This window comes from Microtus pennsylvanicus, chromosome 2 (genome assembly GCF_037038515.1).
Source record: "Microtus pennsylvanicus isolate mMicPen1 chromosome 2, mMicPen1.hap1, whole genome shotgun sequence".
Lineage (NCBI taxonomy): Eukaryota > Metazoa > Chordata > Mammalia > Rodentia > Cricetidae > Microtus > Microtus pennsylvanicus.
The window spans coordinates 65,215,652-65,233,273 of record NC_134580.1 but is presented as its reverse complement, the minus strand read 5'-3'; the positions used below and the strand labels follow the sequence as shown (position 1 = coordinate 65,233,273).

The 17,622-nt window shown below is 47.3% G+C and overlaps 1 protein-coding gene across 2 annotated transcripts in view; it reads left to right on the top strand.

Moving 5' to 3' along the window:
* The first annotated feature begins 6,052 nt into the window (after window positions 1-6,052).
* The window catches only part of Matn2 (matrilin 2), a 112,947-nt gene continuing 101,377 nt past the window's right edge, over window positions 6,053-17,622 (top strand). Inside the window, exons 1-2 of one of the 2 annotated variants that reach the window (XM_075961220.1) lie at window positions 6,053-6,299; window positions 17,064-17,225. In XM_075961220.1, coding sequence (XP_075817335.1) covers window positions 17,087-17,225 — 139 coding nt within the window. In that variant the 5' untranslated portion in view covers window positions 6,053-6,299; window positions 17,064-17,086. The remainder of the gene's footprint in view (window positions 6,300-17,063; window positions 17,226-17,622) is intronic. The other variant, XM_075961218.1, reaches the window with a different exon arrangement.

Here is a 17,622-nt window from a genome sequence, read left to right as displayed (position 1 = left end):
GATTCAAAGTGCAGTCTTGTGAGGCTGGGCTAAATAGTGTTTGTCCTTCATGTTTTATGAATACCTTGTAGGATTCCAGAAGGCAAGTGATGGAATTTCTTCCTGTCTTGTCCCTGTGTTCTTGTACAGAAATCTCCACCAGCAGATGATCTGGGGCAGAACGCTTGCCTAGTTCACAGTGCCCTGAGTTCAATACCTAGCTCTGTTTTGGATCATTGATCTTGTAGCCCCAAGCTTTGCCAAGCTGTCGTATTCATCCTAATGGTTCCATAGTCTGTGCCTTAGCGTGACTACGTATTAGGCTCTCTGCAAATGGATCCAGCTTTGTTTTTTTTGTTTTGTTTTTTTCGTTCCATCCAGGTGCCTTTTGTTTTCTAGAGGAATAGTGAGTGATGATGGTGAGAGACTTGCTCCCAGTCCTGGAAAGCTTCCTGTCTCCCAGTGTCAAACACCAAGTTGGTCACTGCGTTTTGTGAATTCCCTTTATTAGGTTAACAAAGCTCCTTTCTGTTCCTCATTTGTGGGTGCTTTTCTTGGGGCTTTGTATTTTGTTAGGTATGTTTCTGCTTCTGTGGAGAAGACTATGTGGGCTTTGTCCTTTAGCTTGTTGGTATGTTACTATATATATATATATATACGTATATATATGTATATATATATATATTTTGGTTTTTCAAGACAGTTAAACAAGCTTTCTGTCGCTGTGAAGCAGTGTTACTTGGTATCACCTCACTTAGCTTGATCAGGAAAACTGAGCTCTTGCAGAAGGTCTGCTCTCAGAAAAAAACAAAACAAAACAAAAAACAAGGGAACAAACAAATACAAAAACTCAACTGGGGCTGGAGAGAGAGTTCAGCAATTCTGAGCACTGGCTGTTCTTGCAGAAGACAAGAATCCTGTTGCGTACACATGGTGGCTTATAATGCCAGTTCCAGGAGACCGAACACACCCTCTTCTGGTCTCCGAAGGTACTGGTCATGCATGTGGGGTGTGGGTGTGTGTTTGTGTACATAAATGTAGGCAAAGCATTCATGCACATGAAATAAATCTTTCAAAAAAACCAAAAACCCTTTCGGCTCTCCCAGAATTTGGTTACTGCATCTTCTTCCACTGCTTGGAGACTTCGCTATCAATGAAGTTATTCATTTTATTGCACTGCAACTGTTTTCTCCATCTGGTGATGTACATGGCTCTCGGCGGGCTATCGCATTATTCTTCCCATTAACTGTTTGTAGTGTTTCTTTACTGTTGGACTCTGGTGCTAACCATGTCACAGCTGGCTTTCATGGACAAAGGAGGATGCGGGAAGCCTTCACATCTGCTATACTGTTACTCTTTTTTTTTTAGGTTTTTCGAGACAGGGTTTCTCTGTAGCTTTGGAGCCTGTCTTGGCACTAGCTCTTGTAGACCAGGCTGGCCTCGAACTCACAGAGATCCACCTGCCTCTGCCTCCCGAGTGCTGGGATTAAAGGCGTGCGCCACCACCGCCCGGCCTATACTGTTACTCTTGACTCTCCTTACTGCGCTCTGCCAGTGCTGCGGGTGTGTGTGTGTGGGGTGTCTGATAGGACAGGAGGGTATAGTCACTGCCCAAGAACCTCATAACCTGTTTTAACACTAGGCAGTCAGTGCCGAGACTCAGCAATGTCTTTGAGAGAAGACAGGTATGACCACTTCATGCCAGTTCTTTGTATGTTTTGGATGAAAAGACAGCGATGTGTTTCCAAGGATGCTTCTATACATCACTTGCTTAAAGACTCCTCTGCAGCCTCTTGTCTCATTTTATGGTCGGTTTCCACAAATACAACACACTCTCAACTCCAGGTTAAAGCCAAGAAGCCTCTAAGATGGCATAGGGCAAGTTTTGTAAAGAAGTAAAAAGCTTGCCTTCATCCTCAGGACCTGGGGATTGTTCAGGACTCCATTAACCATCTGAATCCATGGGAGCTGAGAGATGGCTCAGAGCCTAAGATTTCATACTGCTTTGTAGAGGAGCAGCGTTTGGTTTCCAGTACCCATGCTTCAGGGAACCAGTGCCCTCTTCTGGTCTCCTGACACTGCACTCATGCACAAACCCACACTCATACACACATATAGACATAAATAAAAATTAAATCTTAAAAAATACAAACAAACAAAAGCAAAACCCCAAACACATTGGAATCCATAGACTGGGGAGATAGTTCAGTTGGCCAAGTGTCTGCCTTGCATCTGTGAGGAACAGAATGAGGTCCTCAACCTATGTCATCAACAAGAGGTCCAGGCATGACATGTGCTTATATTCCCAGCACTGGGGAAGCAGGACACAGTGGATCCCTGGAGCTAGCAGCCTAAGCAGTGAGTTCCAGTCAATGGGAGACCCTGTCTAGGAAACTAAGGCAATCACCTAGAACTGTCCTCCTGCCTCCACAAGCATAACCACACACTAACACCTCCCACCACACACACACACACACACACGCCTGTGAGCACACATGCACATAGATACACACATTCACCTGTGAGCACGCACACAAGCACACATGTCCATATACTCTCCTGCAAGCACACACACACACACACACACACAAATCTGAATCCTCTGGAATGTTTTGACTTGTTCTATTACTTTTCCTTGTTCCTCTGATCTTGTCTTTCTAAGGTGGGTGGATGTGTTTATTCAGAAATATTTCTTGCTGGGTGTGGTGGTGCAGGACTTTAATCCCAGCAGAGAAAGAGGAAGGCAGATACCTGTGAGTTTGAGGCTATTGAGGTTTACATAGTGAGTTCCAGGCCAGCAATAGGGAGACAGTATCTTAAAAGAAAAAAAAAAGGAGGGGTGGGTGGGTGGAGAGATGACTCAGCAATTAAGAACACTGGCTGCTCTTGCACAGAATCTGGGTTTGATTCCCTGAACCCACATGGTGGATCACAAACTTTCTGATCTTCAAGGGCCTCTGGTTCAAACCTGGGACAAACAGCAAAGGTGCCTCTTTAACATATCAAAGCAGACCTGGCTGCCAGCTTCTCCCTGCATCTCTCAGTTCCTCCCTTTACAAGGTGTGGCTCACAGCCTACCCCGCCCTTTACCCTGAACTCTCCAGACCAGGGGGTGGGCTGCCCTTCCCCCAGAGGCTCTTCCCTATGTAATCCAGACATTTTAGTTAACCCCCCTTCCGTTTTGTACTTTTGGCCTCCTGGCTGCTGTACCTGGTTCCCCTCTCTCTTCTCCCTTCTCCTCCCCCTCTCCCTACTTGGCCCAGTTCAGTCTGATAACTGTATCTGGCTCTGCTCTCCCACATACCTACAATAAACTTTCTCCTCCACCATACCTAGGAGCAGTCATGTCCTTTCCTTTTTCTTTTTTTCATTCACTGGCAACACACACACACACACACACACACACACACACAAATCTTGAAAGAAAAGTCTACATTTGAGGCTCTTCATAAGTTTGAGGCCTGTGTGAAATGACACACCCCTCCAATCCCAAATAGACCCTGTACTAAATTTTGCTTTCTCTTTCTGGGATAAAACTCTAATCAAAAGCAACTTCAGGAGGAAAGGGTTTGTTTGTTCTACATACCCTGGGTTCCAGTCCACCGAGGTAAGTCAAGACAGGAATCCAGAGGCAGGAACTGAAGCAGAGACTATGCAGGAATGCTAATGACTGGATTTCTCCATTACTTTCTTCTTTTGTTTATTTATTTTTATTTTTTATTTTTTGAGATAGGGACTCTCTGTGTATTCCTGACTGCCCTAGAACTCCCTCTTTGTAGACCAGGCTCGTCTTGAACTCAAAGACCCAACTGTCTATGCCCACTCAGCTTGCTTTTTAAAATACAACCTAGGCAACACTCATAGTAGGCTGGACTCTCCCATATCAATCATCAATCAAGAAAAATTCCCCTGTAAATTTGCCTGCAGGCCAGTCTGATGGAGGCATTTTCTCAATTCCCTCTTCCCAGACGCTTCTCAAGTTGACAAAACAGTAACCAGGGAAGACCCTCTGTGGAGACAGAGCAAGGCCAGTGGACCTGCAGCCTCGCTACCAATGTCTGACCAAATGGTTACCTCATGAACTCTGTTGGCTTCTGCTGCCTTCACTCTGGTTTGGTCATGTGACCTAGAAATTTCATCCCGTGCTTCTTTTAAATGAGGTTTTCTGCACATCTACAGCGGAGCCCCAGGCAGAAAGCAGATCTGGGCCTTTCCTCCAAGAGTCCTTCTCATCAATTTCCATTTATTGCCTTGCCCTGTACGAGGCACCAGAGAGGTAAACCGTGCTCTGACTCTGTATTTCACTGAACTTGCGTTTGATTCACTATCTTTATTTATTTATATTTATTTATTTGCAGACCTGAAGAGCATCCCACCAAGCAGAACCACTCGCCTGACCCCTCTGCCTTGCCCTCAACCCTGCTCCACCCAAGATTTCCTATTCCGAAGAATTCCCACAGAACTCCCTGGAGGGCGGGGAACACCCGTTTTAACCGGCCCAAACCAGATAATGGGGATCATTATTAAGCCAGAGCCTCCTTAAAAATCCGAAGCATTTCCAGATTATAGTTTCCCTGGTAAATGACTGGATCCTACGGGTGTCTTGGACTAGAGATGCGTATTACAAATACGTTTCCATAATTTGTAGCTAGCTCAGCTTTTCCAACCCTTTGGGGGTTTTCACTGGCTCCAACTCAGGAAGAATTTTGTTCTGTGGGATCCAAGACCAAACATTTCCTGGAGATTTTGCTCTATTTTATGACCTCCACCTTCTTCCTCCCAAAGACCAAAGGAAAACATTTCTGATAGATGCAGGCTGCCAGCAGCAGCAGCAGCAGCAGCAGCAGCAGCAGCAGCAGCAGCAGCAGCAGCAGCCGCCCGCCTGTGGGCCTAAGATTCAGGTGAGCCTCTGCTTATTTCTTGGCAGCAAGGCCTGAGTGTGCCGACCCTTTATTTTACGTTTTTGTTGTTTTGTGTTTGACTGCCTCACTATGGCACCTCAGCAGGCCTGGAATCACCGTGTAGACTACACTGCCCTCATACGCACCGAGATCCACTTTATCTCCTGGGTGCCAGGGCTGAAGGTGTGCATGCACCCACCACTGCCCGTGGCTGAGATTTTAATTACCCACGCCTGGAGCTTTGGGGAGGAATAGGTCTTGCACAGGACACTTATTTGTGCTCCAGGGACCGCCTCTCATCGAATAGGAGTTGTAGGGTACTTACAAAACACAGGCAGCCAAAAGCATGGACACGTTGAATATATAGTTAGCTCTGATTTTCCCTGATGGTTTGGTAAAACCCGGATGGGGTGTATTGGCTTAGCAGCTGGACGATAGGATTCAGGGTTTTATTGGGAAATATCCCTGCCTACTGTATCCTGTCAGCCCAGATACGGTAGACTGGGGTAATCAGCTCGCTTCCCTGCTACTGATCAGGCCTATTTTCTCTGTCCCTCCAAGGAAGGCCGCTGGCTCAGGTAAGGTTCCCCTCACCTAACAAAGTTACAGAAGTCTTGCCCATAATTTCTTTAAGTCTTGCCTGAACTAGACTCTGCCCCTTCAGGGGAGGAACCTTGGCATTCTAATCTCCTCTCCCACCCCAGGGACTGGTCCAAGGCCAGTGGATAGATACTGTTAATGTGAATTGGCACTGGAGGGGCCGCCCCAGACTGCCAAGACAGTTCCTGGCACTCCATCTTCAATCCTCACCACTTCTTTCTTCATCGTCGTGGTCGATGGATGCCTCTAGCCAAAAAAATAGTCTCCAGTTCAGGTTATAGTACTCCTGCTATGACTACTGTTACCAGGAATCCCACCCCCACCCCCGACCAACAAGCGCCTAAAGCCTCCAGTTGCTCCTGCCTCTGGAGACCCATCCATCCCACTCCGGCTGGGGACGCACAGGGAGAGTGAGGTTGCCAGCATGCCGGGAGCGCGACCACGGTCAGGGTTGGGGGCTGTCTGCAGGGTGGGGCAGCTCTGGCCGCCGCCTCTCCCCGCCTTCCCCATCCCCAAAGAGGACACCCCTCCTTCCGCCCGCCCGCCCGTCCGCTCCCCACCCTCGCGCGGTACCGCCTCCCCGCGCCGCCCTCGCCCAGAGTCTCTCAGGCAGCCAGCAAGCGCGGGGAGCGCTCTGGGATGGGACTTGCAGGCGGCGGCTCAGGACACGGCGTTGGCGCGGGTTTCTTCGTCGCGTCCCGGGAGCGGTGCTCCAGGAGCGCTGCGGTCGTCAGCGGGGCGAGGCGGCGAACGACCAAGACAGACCCACGCGGCTGCGCCCCTGCCTCGCTTTCCTGGTGCCGGCGGCGGTGGCTGCAGGTGAGCGCGGCGCGCTGCCCCGGGCGCGGACAGACCGACCCACTGACCGACAGACGCACGCACGTGGCGCAGTGGGGGAGCCGCTGTTCATTGGGGAGCGTGGGTGAGGGAGGTGGCACTGCTGGGTCCCCTCAGCCGGGAGAAGTCCCGCCACGCCGGGCCAGGCGCAGGACGCACGGCGCAGCAGTGGTCTCCGAGTGCCCCGCGGGGGCGCTGTACCCCGCCGCAGGGACACACAGACCCTCACCACACCGACTAGGGAACTGGGGACTTGTTGAGCGGTTTTGTAGTGACAGTTCTAATTACCAGGTAGAAAATAACTCTGTTCCCCCTTGTAGACTGTTATCGCAAGGCCAGGGTCGTTTGGGTTTCCTTTGCGTTCTCTATAATTGCTCCGACTTCCTTGCATTGCAGAGAGGGATAGGAAGAGGGCATTTTGTGGTAGTTGCTGGAAACCTGGAGAACAGTTTGGGGAGAGGACAGAAAAATATGGAGACAGCCCTTGGTAAGGGAGTAGGTGTCCTGGGAGATGTCCTGGGAGATGCTCAGCTCAGGGACATGCTTCCACTATCCTGAACAAACCCAATTACGAGTCAACAGTGAGAACTGTGGCACTCTCACAACGCATCCGCAGAGTGCACTTCCCATCAGCCTTTGAGGAACGGACAATGAGGCTGGAAAGCCCGAGTGAAGACCAGATGCTTGGGAACCAGTTCGGCCTCATTCATACTCCAGCTGCCAAGCTTACAGGCTGGAGTGCTTGGAGATAACCATCAACCGTTTGCTTCCGTTTCCTCACCCATCCTGTGGGGATTATAATGCCTACAGGATTAAACGAGATTCAACAGAAGTCCAGAGAGTAGTTCTACGGTTAGTGAGCTCTGCCGCCCACCTTTCTGGGAAAAGAATAACGTCCCGTGAACAGTGAATTCACGCCCACCCCACCCCCTTTCTAGGGAAATACCTCTTGAGTACCTAAAAAAGCAGGTAGTCTATATTTGTTAATAGGGCTTTGTGCCAAAATCCATTCTAGCACCATTGCCCCTGCCTGCTTTCAAAGGGATAGTTTCACAAAGCCAATCAAGATACCAAGGTGGATTTCCACCCCCGGGAAGTTTTCCTCTACATCTCTGAAGGCTAATTAATGCCCGCAGGTTTTCATCTTCTGTTTTCCTTCTCTTCCTACTTTTATTCCAGTCGATAGGATTCAGTCTTAAGCCCCTATACTACCAGCCAACTCTTTTCTATAAGCCAGGGTTCTGCAGGTCCTGGCTCTGGAGTCCAGACCCAGGCAGTCAGGAACCGTTAAGCCTGAGATTCATTGCTGGAGGTACCATAGCATAATTGAAATCTGAGACACCCTTGACAATTGGCCAGCCCTCATCTCCTACTAGCTAAGACCATCCTTCTCTGACAGCACTTGAAATGTAGAGATGTCAGGGGATTGGAAATTCAAGGTCATTTTAGTTATATAGAAAGTCCAAAGCCAACCTGAACTACATGAGACCCTTTCTCAAAAAAAAAAAAAAAAAGGAAAAAAGACAATTGAAATCATGCTTAAGATTTTAGAAAAAGCAAAGCGATATTGCTCTTTGAAAGACAGGGGAGGAATATAAACCACTGGAGAGTCTGGGAAAAAAATGCAGTTTGCCTAGGAGCATAGAGAGATGTGGGGGTGGGGAAGGAGAGAAGGCTTAGTAGTCTCCGGGAAAGCTGGCTGAGTGGGCAGTGGCTAAGGAGATGCTAGGACTCCATGCAGAGGTGAGAGCTGCCAGGGCAACCAGGGCCTCTCTAGGAGTCCCCTGGAATTTGCTTGCTGGTTCTATACCATGCGTAGCCTTCTGTCCTGGGAGTCCCAGTTCTCTGGGGGGAAGCTAAGCAGGACTCCCTTCCCTGTTTAAGACCGTGGGGAGGGCTGATACCCCAGAGAGTGGTGCTTGTAGTGTTGCTAGGAAGCAGTGCTGGATGCTCTACCAAGAGTCTGGCCAGGCCTTGGAGCCCGTGAGGTCATCTCTGAATTCGGCAGGACAGTTAAGACAGTTCAGCAGTCACAGTCACCACACCCGGAAGGTGGCTTGGTGGCAGGGCTGGGCTAAGCCCTCAGCCCCTGTCAGTGGTGAAATGACAGTGACCTGGACAGATGAGGAGGCTACAACTCAAAGCACTGTTCTTAATATCTGTCCCAGCTCCTCACGCCTGTAAAGACTTTAAAAGTGCTGTGGGCCCTGTGCCTCAGTTTCCTCATCTATAAACCAGGAGTAGGAATGCTGGGAAAGCTGACCTAGCTTACACACAAGGAATGCTTCATGCAGTGGCTGGCTCTGAGCAAATGCTTGGTGCTTACCATCACCTTGGTTTTGGTTAGATCACTCCTCCAGCAGGTGAGAGACGGTCCTAGATAATGTCGTAGGTTCTGTGGATCAAATGTAGTTAATGTGAATCTGTCCAGGACTCTAGCTTGCAGAGTGAGCTGGTTGAAAGTGGCAGTTTCACGAAATAGCTGTGCATTAAAAGCAGTGACTAAGCAGGTTCTAAGAGCCCTGGCGGGGAAGCCACTGTTGGAATACTCATTGCCACTTAGGGTTGTTGTAAGAGCTCCCCATGGCCGCTGAAACAAGCCTCCACACGTGTAATGGCTTTCCACTAATTCATTGTCTGGCAGCCCCAGAGCTCAGAAGCTGAAATGGGTTCCCCAGGGGTTAAATGGAAGCATCAGCAGGGCACATTCTTTCTGTCAGCTCCAGGGAAAACGTGGCCCCTTGTGGTTTCTGACTTCCTGCGTCGTTGGCTCTGAGTCTCTCCTTCCATTTTCAAACGCAAGAAGAGCATCTTCCAATCTCTCTGTTCTGTCTCTCACTCAGTCTCTGCATTTCTGTCCTTCCCAGTTAGCCTGTCCCCCTGATACCTCTTTCCCTCTGCCCCTCCCTTCTAATTGCCCTTCTCCCATCACTGTCTCTCAGATTCTTGTGATGACATTGAGCCCATGAGGAAAATGAAGGCTCACTTCATCATCTCAAACATTGGGGCATCAATTTTTGACCTACAGGCCTAAAATCCTAAAATATCAGACAGGTTTTCTGTGAAGCAGGATTTTTGAAGGACTGTCCTACCTTGTGTTGGCAAAACTTGACAGTCACCTTTCTGGCCTTTGCATTTTTGGTGTGGCTGCAGGTTAGATCTAGGGCTGTGACTATGGGGGATGGACAGGAAGACATAAGCATAGGAGACAAACTGCAGGCAGAGACCCAGACTCAGTGTGGGGAGATGTTACCATGTCTATCACAGTGTGGTGATGGGTTTTCCTAAAATGTGATTGCTTGCAAGAGAAGGAACTGACTTACACTTGAGTCCTCGAAGGGAGTTTTGTCAACTGTATTTTGAGCCAAGTATTGTTCAAGGAAGGCATGTTTGCCAAAATGACCCCAATTGTGATTGTTTGGGGGTGCTTACAGAAATCAGTTGAGTTTAAAAGTGCCAGGAATTTCCACTTAAAACTCAGTAATTAGTCTTGAGTGTGCAACATCATTATGATAGGAGTTGAATAGTGCTTTATACTGTAAAAGTCATTTAGATAATGTGTGCGCGCGTGTGTGTATGGGAGCATGTGTGTGTGTGTATGTATGTGTGTGTGAGCCTGGAAGCATGCTTGTGTGTGTGTGTACATGGGAGCATGCGTGTATGTATATGTATGTGTGTGTGAGCCTGGAAGCATGCTTGTGTGTGTGTGTACATGGGAGCATGTGTGTGTGTATATGTATGTGTGTGTGAGCCTGGAAGCATGCTTGTGTGTGTGTGTGTGTACATGGGAGCATGCTTGCATGTGTATGTGTGTGTGTACATGGGAGCATGCGTGCATATATATGTATGTGTGTGCGAGCATGGAAGCATGCTCATGTGTGTGTGTACATGGGAGCATGCGTGTGTGTATATGTATGTGTGTGCGAGCCTGGAAGCATGCTTGTGTGTGTGTGTGTGTACATGGGAGCATGCTCGCGTGTGTATGTGTGTGTGTGTACATGGGGGCATGCGTGTGTGTACATATGTGTGTGCGAGCATGGAAGCATGCTCATGTGTGTGTGTGTGCATGGGAGCATGCGTGTGTGTGTACATATGTGTGTGTGAGCCTGGAAGCATGCTCATGTGTGTGTGTGTGTGTGTGTGTGCATGGGAGCATGCTCGCGTGTGTACATATGTGTGTGCGAGCATGGAAGCATGCTCATGTGTGTGTGTGTGCATGGGAGCATGCTCGCGTGTGTATGTGTATATTCATGGGCAACGTAGAAAAAGACATCAGATCCCCTAGATCTGAAATTATGGGAATTGCCAGAATAAGTTCTGGGAACTAAACTTCAGTTTTCTGGAAGAGCAGCGCGTGCTCTTACCTCCTGAGCTATCTCTCGGCCCCTTAAGGATGACTTTATAAGAGCGACAGGATGTGCAGCTAAGTTGTCGATAGTATGGACTCGGAACATACTGGAACTCTGACTGCCTTTATGGTTTATAAATTAGGACTGTTGGCCGGGGATAAGATTTCTAGTGACATATAATATATGGACTCAAAACTGGCTGTGTCCCAAACAGCCCAGAAGGGAAGCTGCTGAGAACCCCAGAAGGCATCTTTAGTGTTAATACGCCATCTGTGTTAGAGTAGCATTCAAAAACATCGTTTTATGAAACAGAGAACTTTGTTTCATAGAATATTTTCTGTCAGCTGGGCAGTGATGGTGCACGCCTTTAAACCCAGCACTCAGGAGGTAGAAGCAGGCAGATCTGAGTTTGAGGCCAACCTGGTCTACAGAGTGAGTTCCAAGCCAACCGGGACTACACTAAAAACAAGAACAAAGAATAGTTTACATCAAAAAGCACTATTTTACAATTTAAAATGTTTTCAATATAGATCTATAACAGCTGACACATTATTATAAGAATTTTGATAGTTTATCTTTAGTCTTTAAAAAGGATGTGTCTGGGTTGTCAAGACATTGCAAGTGAGCAGAGATGAGCAGACTGAGGGTGAACTGAGACTCACTGGGCCACACTACAGTTTCCAAGACAAGAGTCTTCTTTTTTAAAATTTTTTCTGTCCATTTTTGGTTCGGTTTTCTTTCTTTGTTTTTGGTTTTTCTTTTAAATTTGGTTTTGATTTTGGGGGTTTTCTGGGGCAGAGGGCATATTCGAGAAGACAGTGAGATAAGGAGGATCAGAATGCAGGATGTGAAATCCATAAAGGTAATCAATAAAAGAATCAATAAAAGTAAAAATAATTTTTAAAAGGAAAGATATTGCATATGAAGGGCTGAAGAGATGGCTCAGTGGTTAAGACAACTTGTTCCTGCAGAAGAGTGTGGTTCCCAGCACCCCGGTGGTGGCTCATAACCACTCGTCACTCTAGTTCCAGGGGACCCTACACCCTCTACTGACTTCTGAGGGCACTATATGAGCATGATGCATACATATACATGGGGGCAAAACATTCACACATAAATACAATAAATAAGTGTATGTTTTAATTTTTTATTTTAAAAGTGTTGCCTGAGATTTCCGTCCCATCTGGTCCCGCAGCCATTCTGTCCCAAAGAAATACAGTGAGGTCTACATTAATCATAAACTGGTTGGTCTATTAGCTCAGGCTTCTTATTAACTCTTACATCTTAAATTAGCTCATAATTCTTGTTATGTTAGCCATGTGACTTAGTACCTTTTATCAGTGTGGCAGTTTCATCTTGTTTCCTCTGTGTCTGGGTGATGACTGTAGACTGAGCCTTCTTTCTTCCCAGAATCCTCCTGTTTTGTTTGCCCCACCTATACTTCCTGTCTGGCTACTGGCCAATAAGCATTTTATTAAACCAGTACAAGTGACAAATCTTTACAGAGTACAAGACCATTGTCTCACAGCATAAAAGGAAATTGCAGGTGAGGATCCTGCTGTTAGGAAAATGAGAACCTTCTATGAGGGTTGTCTGCATGTCTATATCTAACCAATGTAATAAGGAAAGACATGGACTTGGTCAACCAGTTTGCTTTGACATTTGTTGATCTTTTATTAAATAGTCATTTATCCAACACATTGCTTATCTACCAACCTATCTATAAAATTTGGAAGCCAGCAGGTGGGGGATATAGATGACAGGATATTGTCCAAAATGGTAGCTCATGTCTATGCAGGAAGAGATTCATGGTAGCAAGAAGAATAAATAATAAATAATGAAGTACTGACAGCCGACAAGCCCATCTGTGGTGTTTGGAGGTCAATCCTTGTAAAAACCTGAGGACATTTTACTGCCTGGTGACCCATGAGTCAAACATAGAGAACTGAATACCATCTTGATTAATAAGAACGTAGGCCTTGGAGGTCAAAGGCACCCATTGCAAAGCAGTCTCAGTACTTCAGACTCCATTGTGAGCTTAGGGTAAATGTGAGGACATCCTTATTGGAGAGATGGCCAGTGGTCAGCCGTGGAGGGGTGTGAATCTAGCATTTATTCAGTGAGGCCATCAACAGACCACAAGCAGGCAAAGGAGCTGCACACAGGGCATTCGGCAGCACCTGGGAGAGGCTGGGCGCCAAAGACCTGGGCTGCAAAAGTGGCTGCAGCCATGGAAGCAGCGAGGAAGCAGAAAGGAAGCAGAGACAGGAAAAGGAATGCAGCCAGGATGCAGAGGGCGGGTGGAAACGGGTTTGCAGTTACTGGTCTTGGTGTGGAGGACTAGGGTGACTTTGGCCTTGGAAGGCTCAAGAGGGAGGTGCTGAGCTGGAGTCTGGACAAGCTGAGTTGGATAGGAGTCACAGACAGTCATGTCAGGTCATAATAAAGCAGGCTCTAAAATTTCTAGTTCCTCTGTGCCACGGGTGCCTTGTGTCCTGGCATACATTTGCTTCCTACCTGCTGGCCAAGCAGGAGATGGCGGTTCTGAAGATAGGAGGAAAGAAGACAGGAGGGGCCTGCCTCTGAGATTCATTCTCGGCTTTGCCTGGCTGTCTGTGAACGCAGAGTTATGTATTGACGTATGCTGACCCACATCTGTGGGGGACAGAGCTGCTGCCCTGATGTTTCTCTGTCTCGCTCTAGCTGCCTGAGAGGTGGCAGGAGTAGAGTCTTCTTGGTTTATACCAGTTAACTAGCTCTGAGTCTTTGGAGGGTCTCCTTCTGTAAACCTTAATGATCCCCCCACAAATCTTACCTACTTTGCAGGATGGTGGTGGGGAACAAATGAGATGGCAATTTGCAAAATGTCGGGCTTCCTGCCTGGCCTGACATAGGCACGAAATCAACACTCCCCTTCCCACTTCTTTTCTTAATTACATTAGAAAATTTATTATATATATATGTATATGTATATATGTATGCCTGTATTTTTGTATATGTATATATTTGTGTGTCTGTATGTATTTATGTGTGCATGTATTTGTATGTATGTATTAGTGTGTGCATGTATTAGTGTGTTTGTATGTATTTAGGTAGTTGTGTGTGTATGTATGTATGTGTGTATATGCATGTGTGTCTGATTGTGTGTGTGTGTGTGTGTGTGTATGTATGTGTGTGTATGTACGCACAGATGTGGGGGTGAGAGGACAACTTGTGGGAGTTGATTTCCTTCTACCACTTGGGTCTTGGGGTTAGAGCTCAGATTGTCAGGTTTGACAGTGAGTGCCTTTACCCACTGAGACATTTTCCCAGGTCCCCACTTCCTTTTTTTATGTGAATGGGGATTAACTTTGCCTGTAGATTTCTTCAGTATAGCAGGGTTCTCTGGGTCTTGTTTAGATAGAGACACCACTTTCATGTCTTGCCTCTTATAGGTAATTAAAGCCCAGGGGGTTATAACACACAAGATCAGGAGGCAGATCTCTCAGCCCAAGGCCCCAGCAAGTGCTTGTGGCTCCAGAGGGATCCCTCTTGCCTGGTGAACCAGAATGGTGAGATCAGAAGAACCTCAGCTCTCGGTGGCCTTTTTCCTCTGCCCCAGCTTCTTAGGAGAGGCACATGAAAGAACTCATTGTTTCATGGACAGGAGAAAAGGGCTAAAACAAAAGTCAAAGCGCTTGTATGATTTCAAAAACATTCTTTCTGTGCTCCCTGATGTCACTGAAGCGGCTCAGAGCGAATGGGCCTCTATTTCCCACACAGCCGTTCTCGTTTGCCCGGAGTTGAAAGGACTGTCCTCAGAAGCCACTTCATTTTCCATTCAGAGATGATGCATCGTCTTCAGAGGCCAACAGCTATAAATGCCAAACCAAGAAACCACCATTGACCTGAGGACAGGAGTCAGCTTTTTGTATAAAAAACTGCATTGTCTGATACTAATAATACCATTATTGTGTATGTATGGAGTATTCTTTCTGTTTTATTAGCACATATTAATTATGGATGCTAACGAGTTCACTAAGACTTTTCATACACATATCCGATATTTTTGGACCACATTTGCCCCCATTGCTCTCTTGTTCCCTTCCTGCTTGTTCCCTTCCTCTTCCTACTAATTCCTCTTCTACTCTCAGGTCTTAAAGTCTTTAATGGGGTTCACACAGACATGGAGGGGAGCCTTGTAAAGTCGGTTCTTCCTGACCAGATCTCCAGGCTTGAGAGCAAGCACTTGTATTTTCTGATCCATCTCACTGGCCTTCATGGTTCTCCCTCTCCCTCCCTCTCCCCCTCCTCCTCCTCCTCCTCCTCCTCCTCCTCCTCCTCCTCCTCCTCCTCCTTCTTCTCTCTCTCTCTCTCTCTCTCTCTTGGTTGTATTGTGGGTTCTAATGGTCCATACAGGAATATGGGCAGCTTACCATGATTGCACCACTAGAAAAAAGTCTCCCCCTCTGCTAGTAACCATAGCTACCTAGAGATCCTCAGTGGGGACAAGGCCTGGAACCTGGTCTCCCCTCCACGGGGAAACATTAACAGGCCCACCAAACCTCGTACAGGTCTTGTATAGGTAACCACAGCTTCTGACATTTTCCAAATGCCACAGCTGTGCCTGTCCAGAAGACAGCGTTCCACAACTCCTTCCTTCAGCTCTTTGATGCCATTCCTTTATTTTTTAATGGCTTTTTAAAGTTTAACTTACAGTACAACTCATTAATTTTAAAGGGTTCGACTTGATAAATTTCAGCAAATGTATCACTCCACCATAACCATGATGTAAGCACTTCCATAACCTCCTAGGTTCCCTTTGGCCTCTCCACAGCTGGTTCCTTCTTTTTTTTTTTTCTTCTTTTAACCTCAATCTTCTAGAACCATTGATCTGCTTCCTGCCATGTAATTTTGCCTTTTGTTGAATTTCATATAATCAGAAGAATTCAGAACATAGTGTTTTTGTGTCTGGTTGCTTTCATTTGGTGTGATTCTGAGACTCATCTAGCAGATCCCTCCTCTGAGAACTTAGTGGGAGTCCATTGTACGGATGTCCCATAATTTGTTCCCCATTCATCAGCTGCTAGTGGTTGGATTGTTTCCAGTGTTCAGCTTTTAAAAATGCAGCCTCCGTAAGCATCCAAGAAATAGTTATTGTGTGGATGCACGCTCTTGTGTTTGCGTATCCAGGATCTGGGCTGACAGACAATACACTGGATTTTTCCAGGGGATGGGAGTTCCCTGAAAGCATGGGTAAATAGAGACAATGGGCCATCTTGTGCTGTGGTATGTTGGTGAGGTGTGACTTTATGAGAAGCTGCCAAATTATGTTCTAAAGGGACACACCTTGCATTTTTACCAACAAAATGAGGTTTCCAACTGGAATGGGGAGGCTCTTCCCTGAGGAAGGTCATTTCTCACTCTTGCTCGTTGGTCTTTGTCTAGCGTTCCGTGGTCTTGTTAGCATGCCCACTGCTGGTGGTGTTCAGGTTTTGTTTAGGAAGCTGTGACATGTCATGGGTGCTGTCTGTGTAGCAGCATTTTTAGCAGTCGCATGGCGACCTTCTTGTCTTTCTGACTTTTACCATCTTTTCACCCAGTCTTCCGCAGTGACTCCTGAGCCTGCTGTGCGGATATACGTTATCCGTGTGCCAGCTGGGATTGGCCGCCACACAGCTCTTGATCTCTGAGTTGTGGTTTTCTGTAGTGGTCTCTGTTGCAAGACAAGTTTCTTTGGTACAGGGTGCGAACCATACTTATTTGTGAATATAAGAATAAAAATTTAGAGTATAGTTAGGAATTGTGCTGGTTTAGTAAAGTTGTGTTTAAACCATTTTAATCTTAGAGCTACACCAGGCGTGGAGGTACATTCCTTTCATCCCAGCACTTGAGAGGCAGAGGCAGAAGGATACCTGTGAGTTAGAGGCCAGCTGGAATTATACAGTGAGACCCTGTCTCAAAAAGCAAATTCTAAAAACCATAGATCAACATGTATCTATATTGCTCGGCTCAAATGCAGAAGGGTAAGAGTCACAACAGAACAGCTCGTGGGATGGCTCAGTGGGTAAAGGGGCTTGCCTGGTAACCTGAATTCACTTCGGATTTTATTTATTTATGGGACAAAACAGGTTGAACTGGAGAACATTCTATTACATGGAGCAAATCAGACACAGAAAGATAAAATAATAGTAAATCACTTATAGATGGTACCACACATTTAGAGTATCATATCAAATCGTGTGATTAATATCAAGAAATTATGAAAGTAAGTAGTAGGAAGGGGGAAGGCTGGAGAGAGGGCTCAGAAGTCCAGAGCACTGGCAGAGGACCAGGGTTCGGTTCCCTGCACCCCCATGGAGGCTCGCAGCTTGGCTCTGCAAGAAATCTCACTTGCCTCTCTTGTGTTGTGTTACAGCCACACCCCTGCTCCTCTTGAAGATGGAGAAGATGCTGCTGGGATGCTTGCTGATGCTTGGTCAGTTCTTCCTCCTTCCGGCTGGAGCCAGAGATCGCCCGCAAGCCAGATTTCCCTCCAGAGGCCGCCATGTCCGAACACATCCCCAGACGGCGCTGCTGGGTGAGTTGGGGGCACCCGCGGCAGCAGGCAGCGTTGTGGGTCGGGGAAGGCCCTGGACTAGAGGACCTGGGTTGGGGAGGCTCCTGCCTCTGGGTCCTCTGCTGACTGTGCTGGGCACTGGGGGAATCCCACGGGGGATTGGCACATCTGGACTGAGGCTCCTGCCTCTGGGTCCTCTGCTGACTGTGCTGGGCACTGGGGGAATCCCACGGGTGATTGGCACATCTGGACTGAGGCTCCTGCCTCTGGGTCCTCTGCTGACTGTGCTGGGCACTGGGGGAATCCCACAGGTGATTGGCACATCTGGACTGGGGATGAAACGTATCCAGGTTTTCAAATTACAACTAAACTTCTTCTACTTTAAACCCGTGGGTCTACAGTGGGATCATGATTTTGC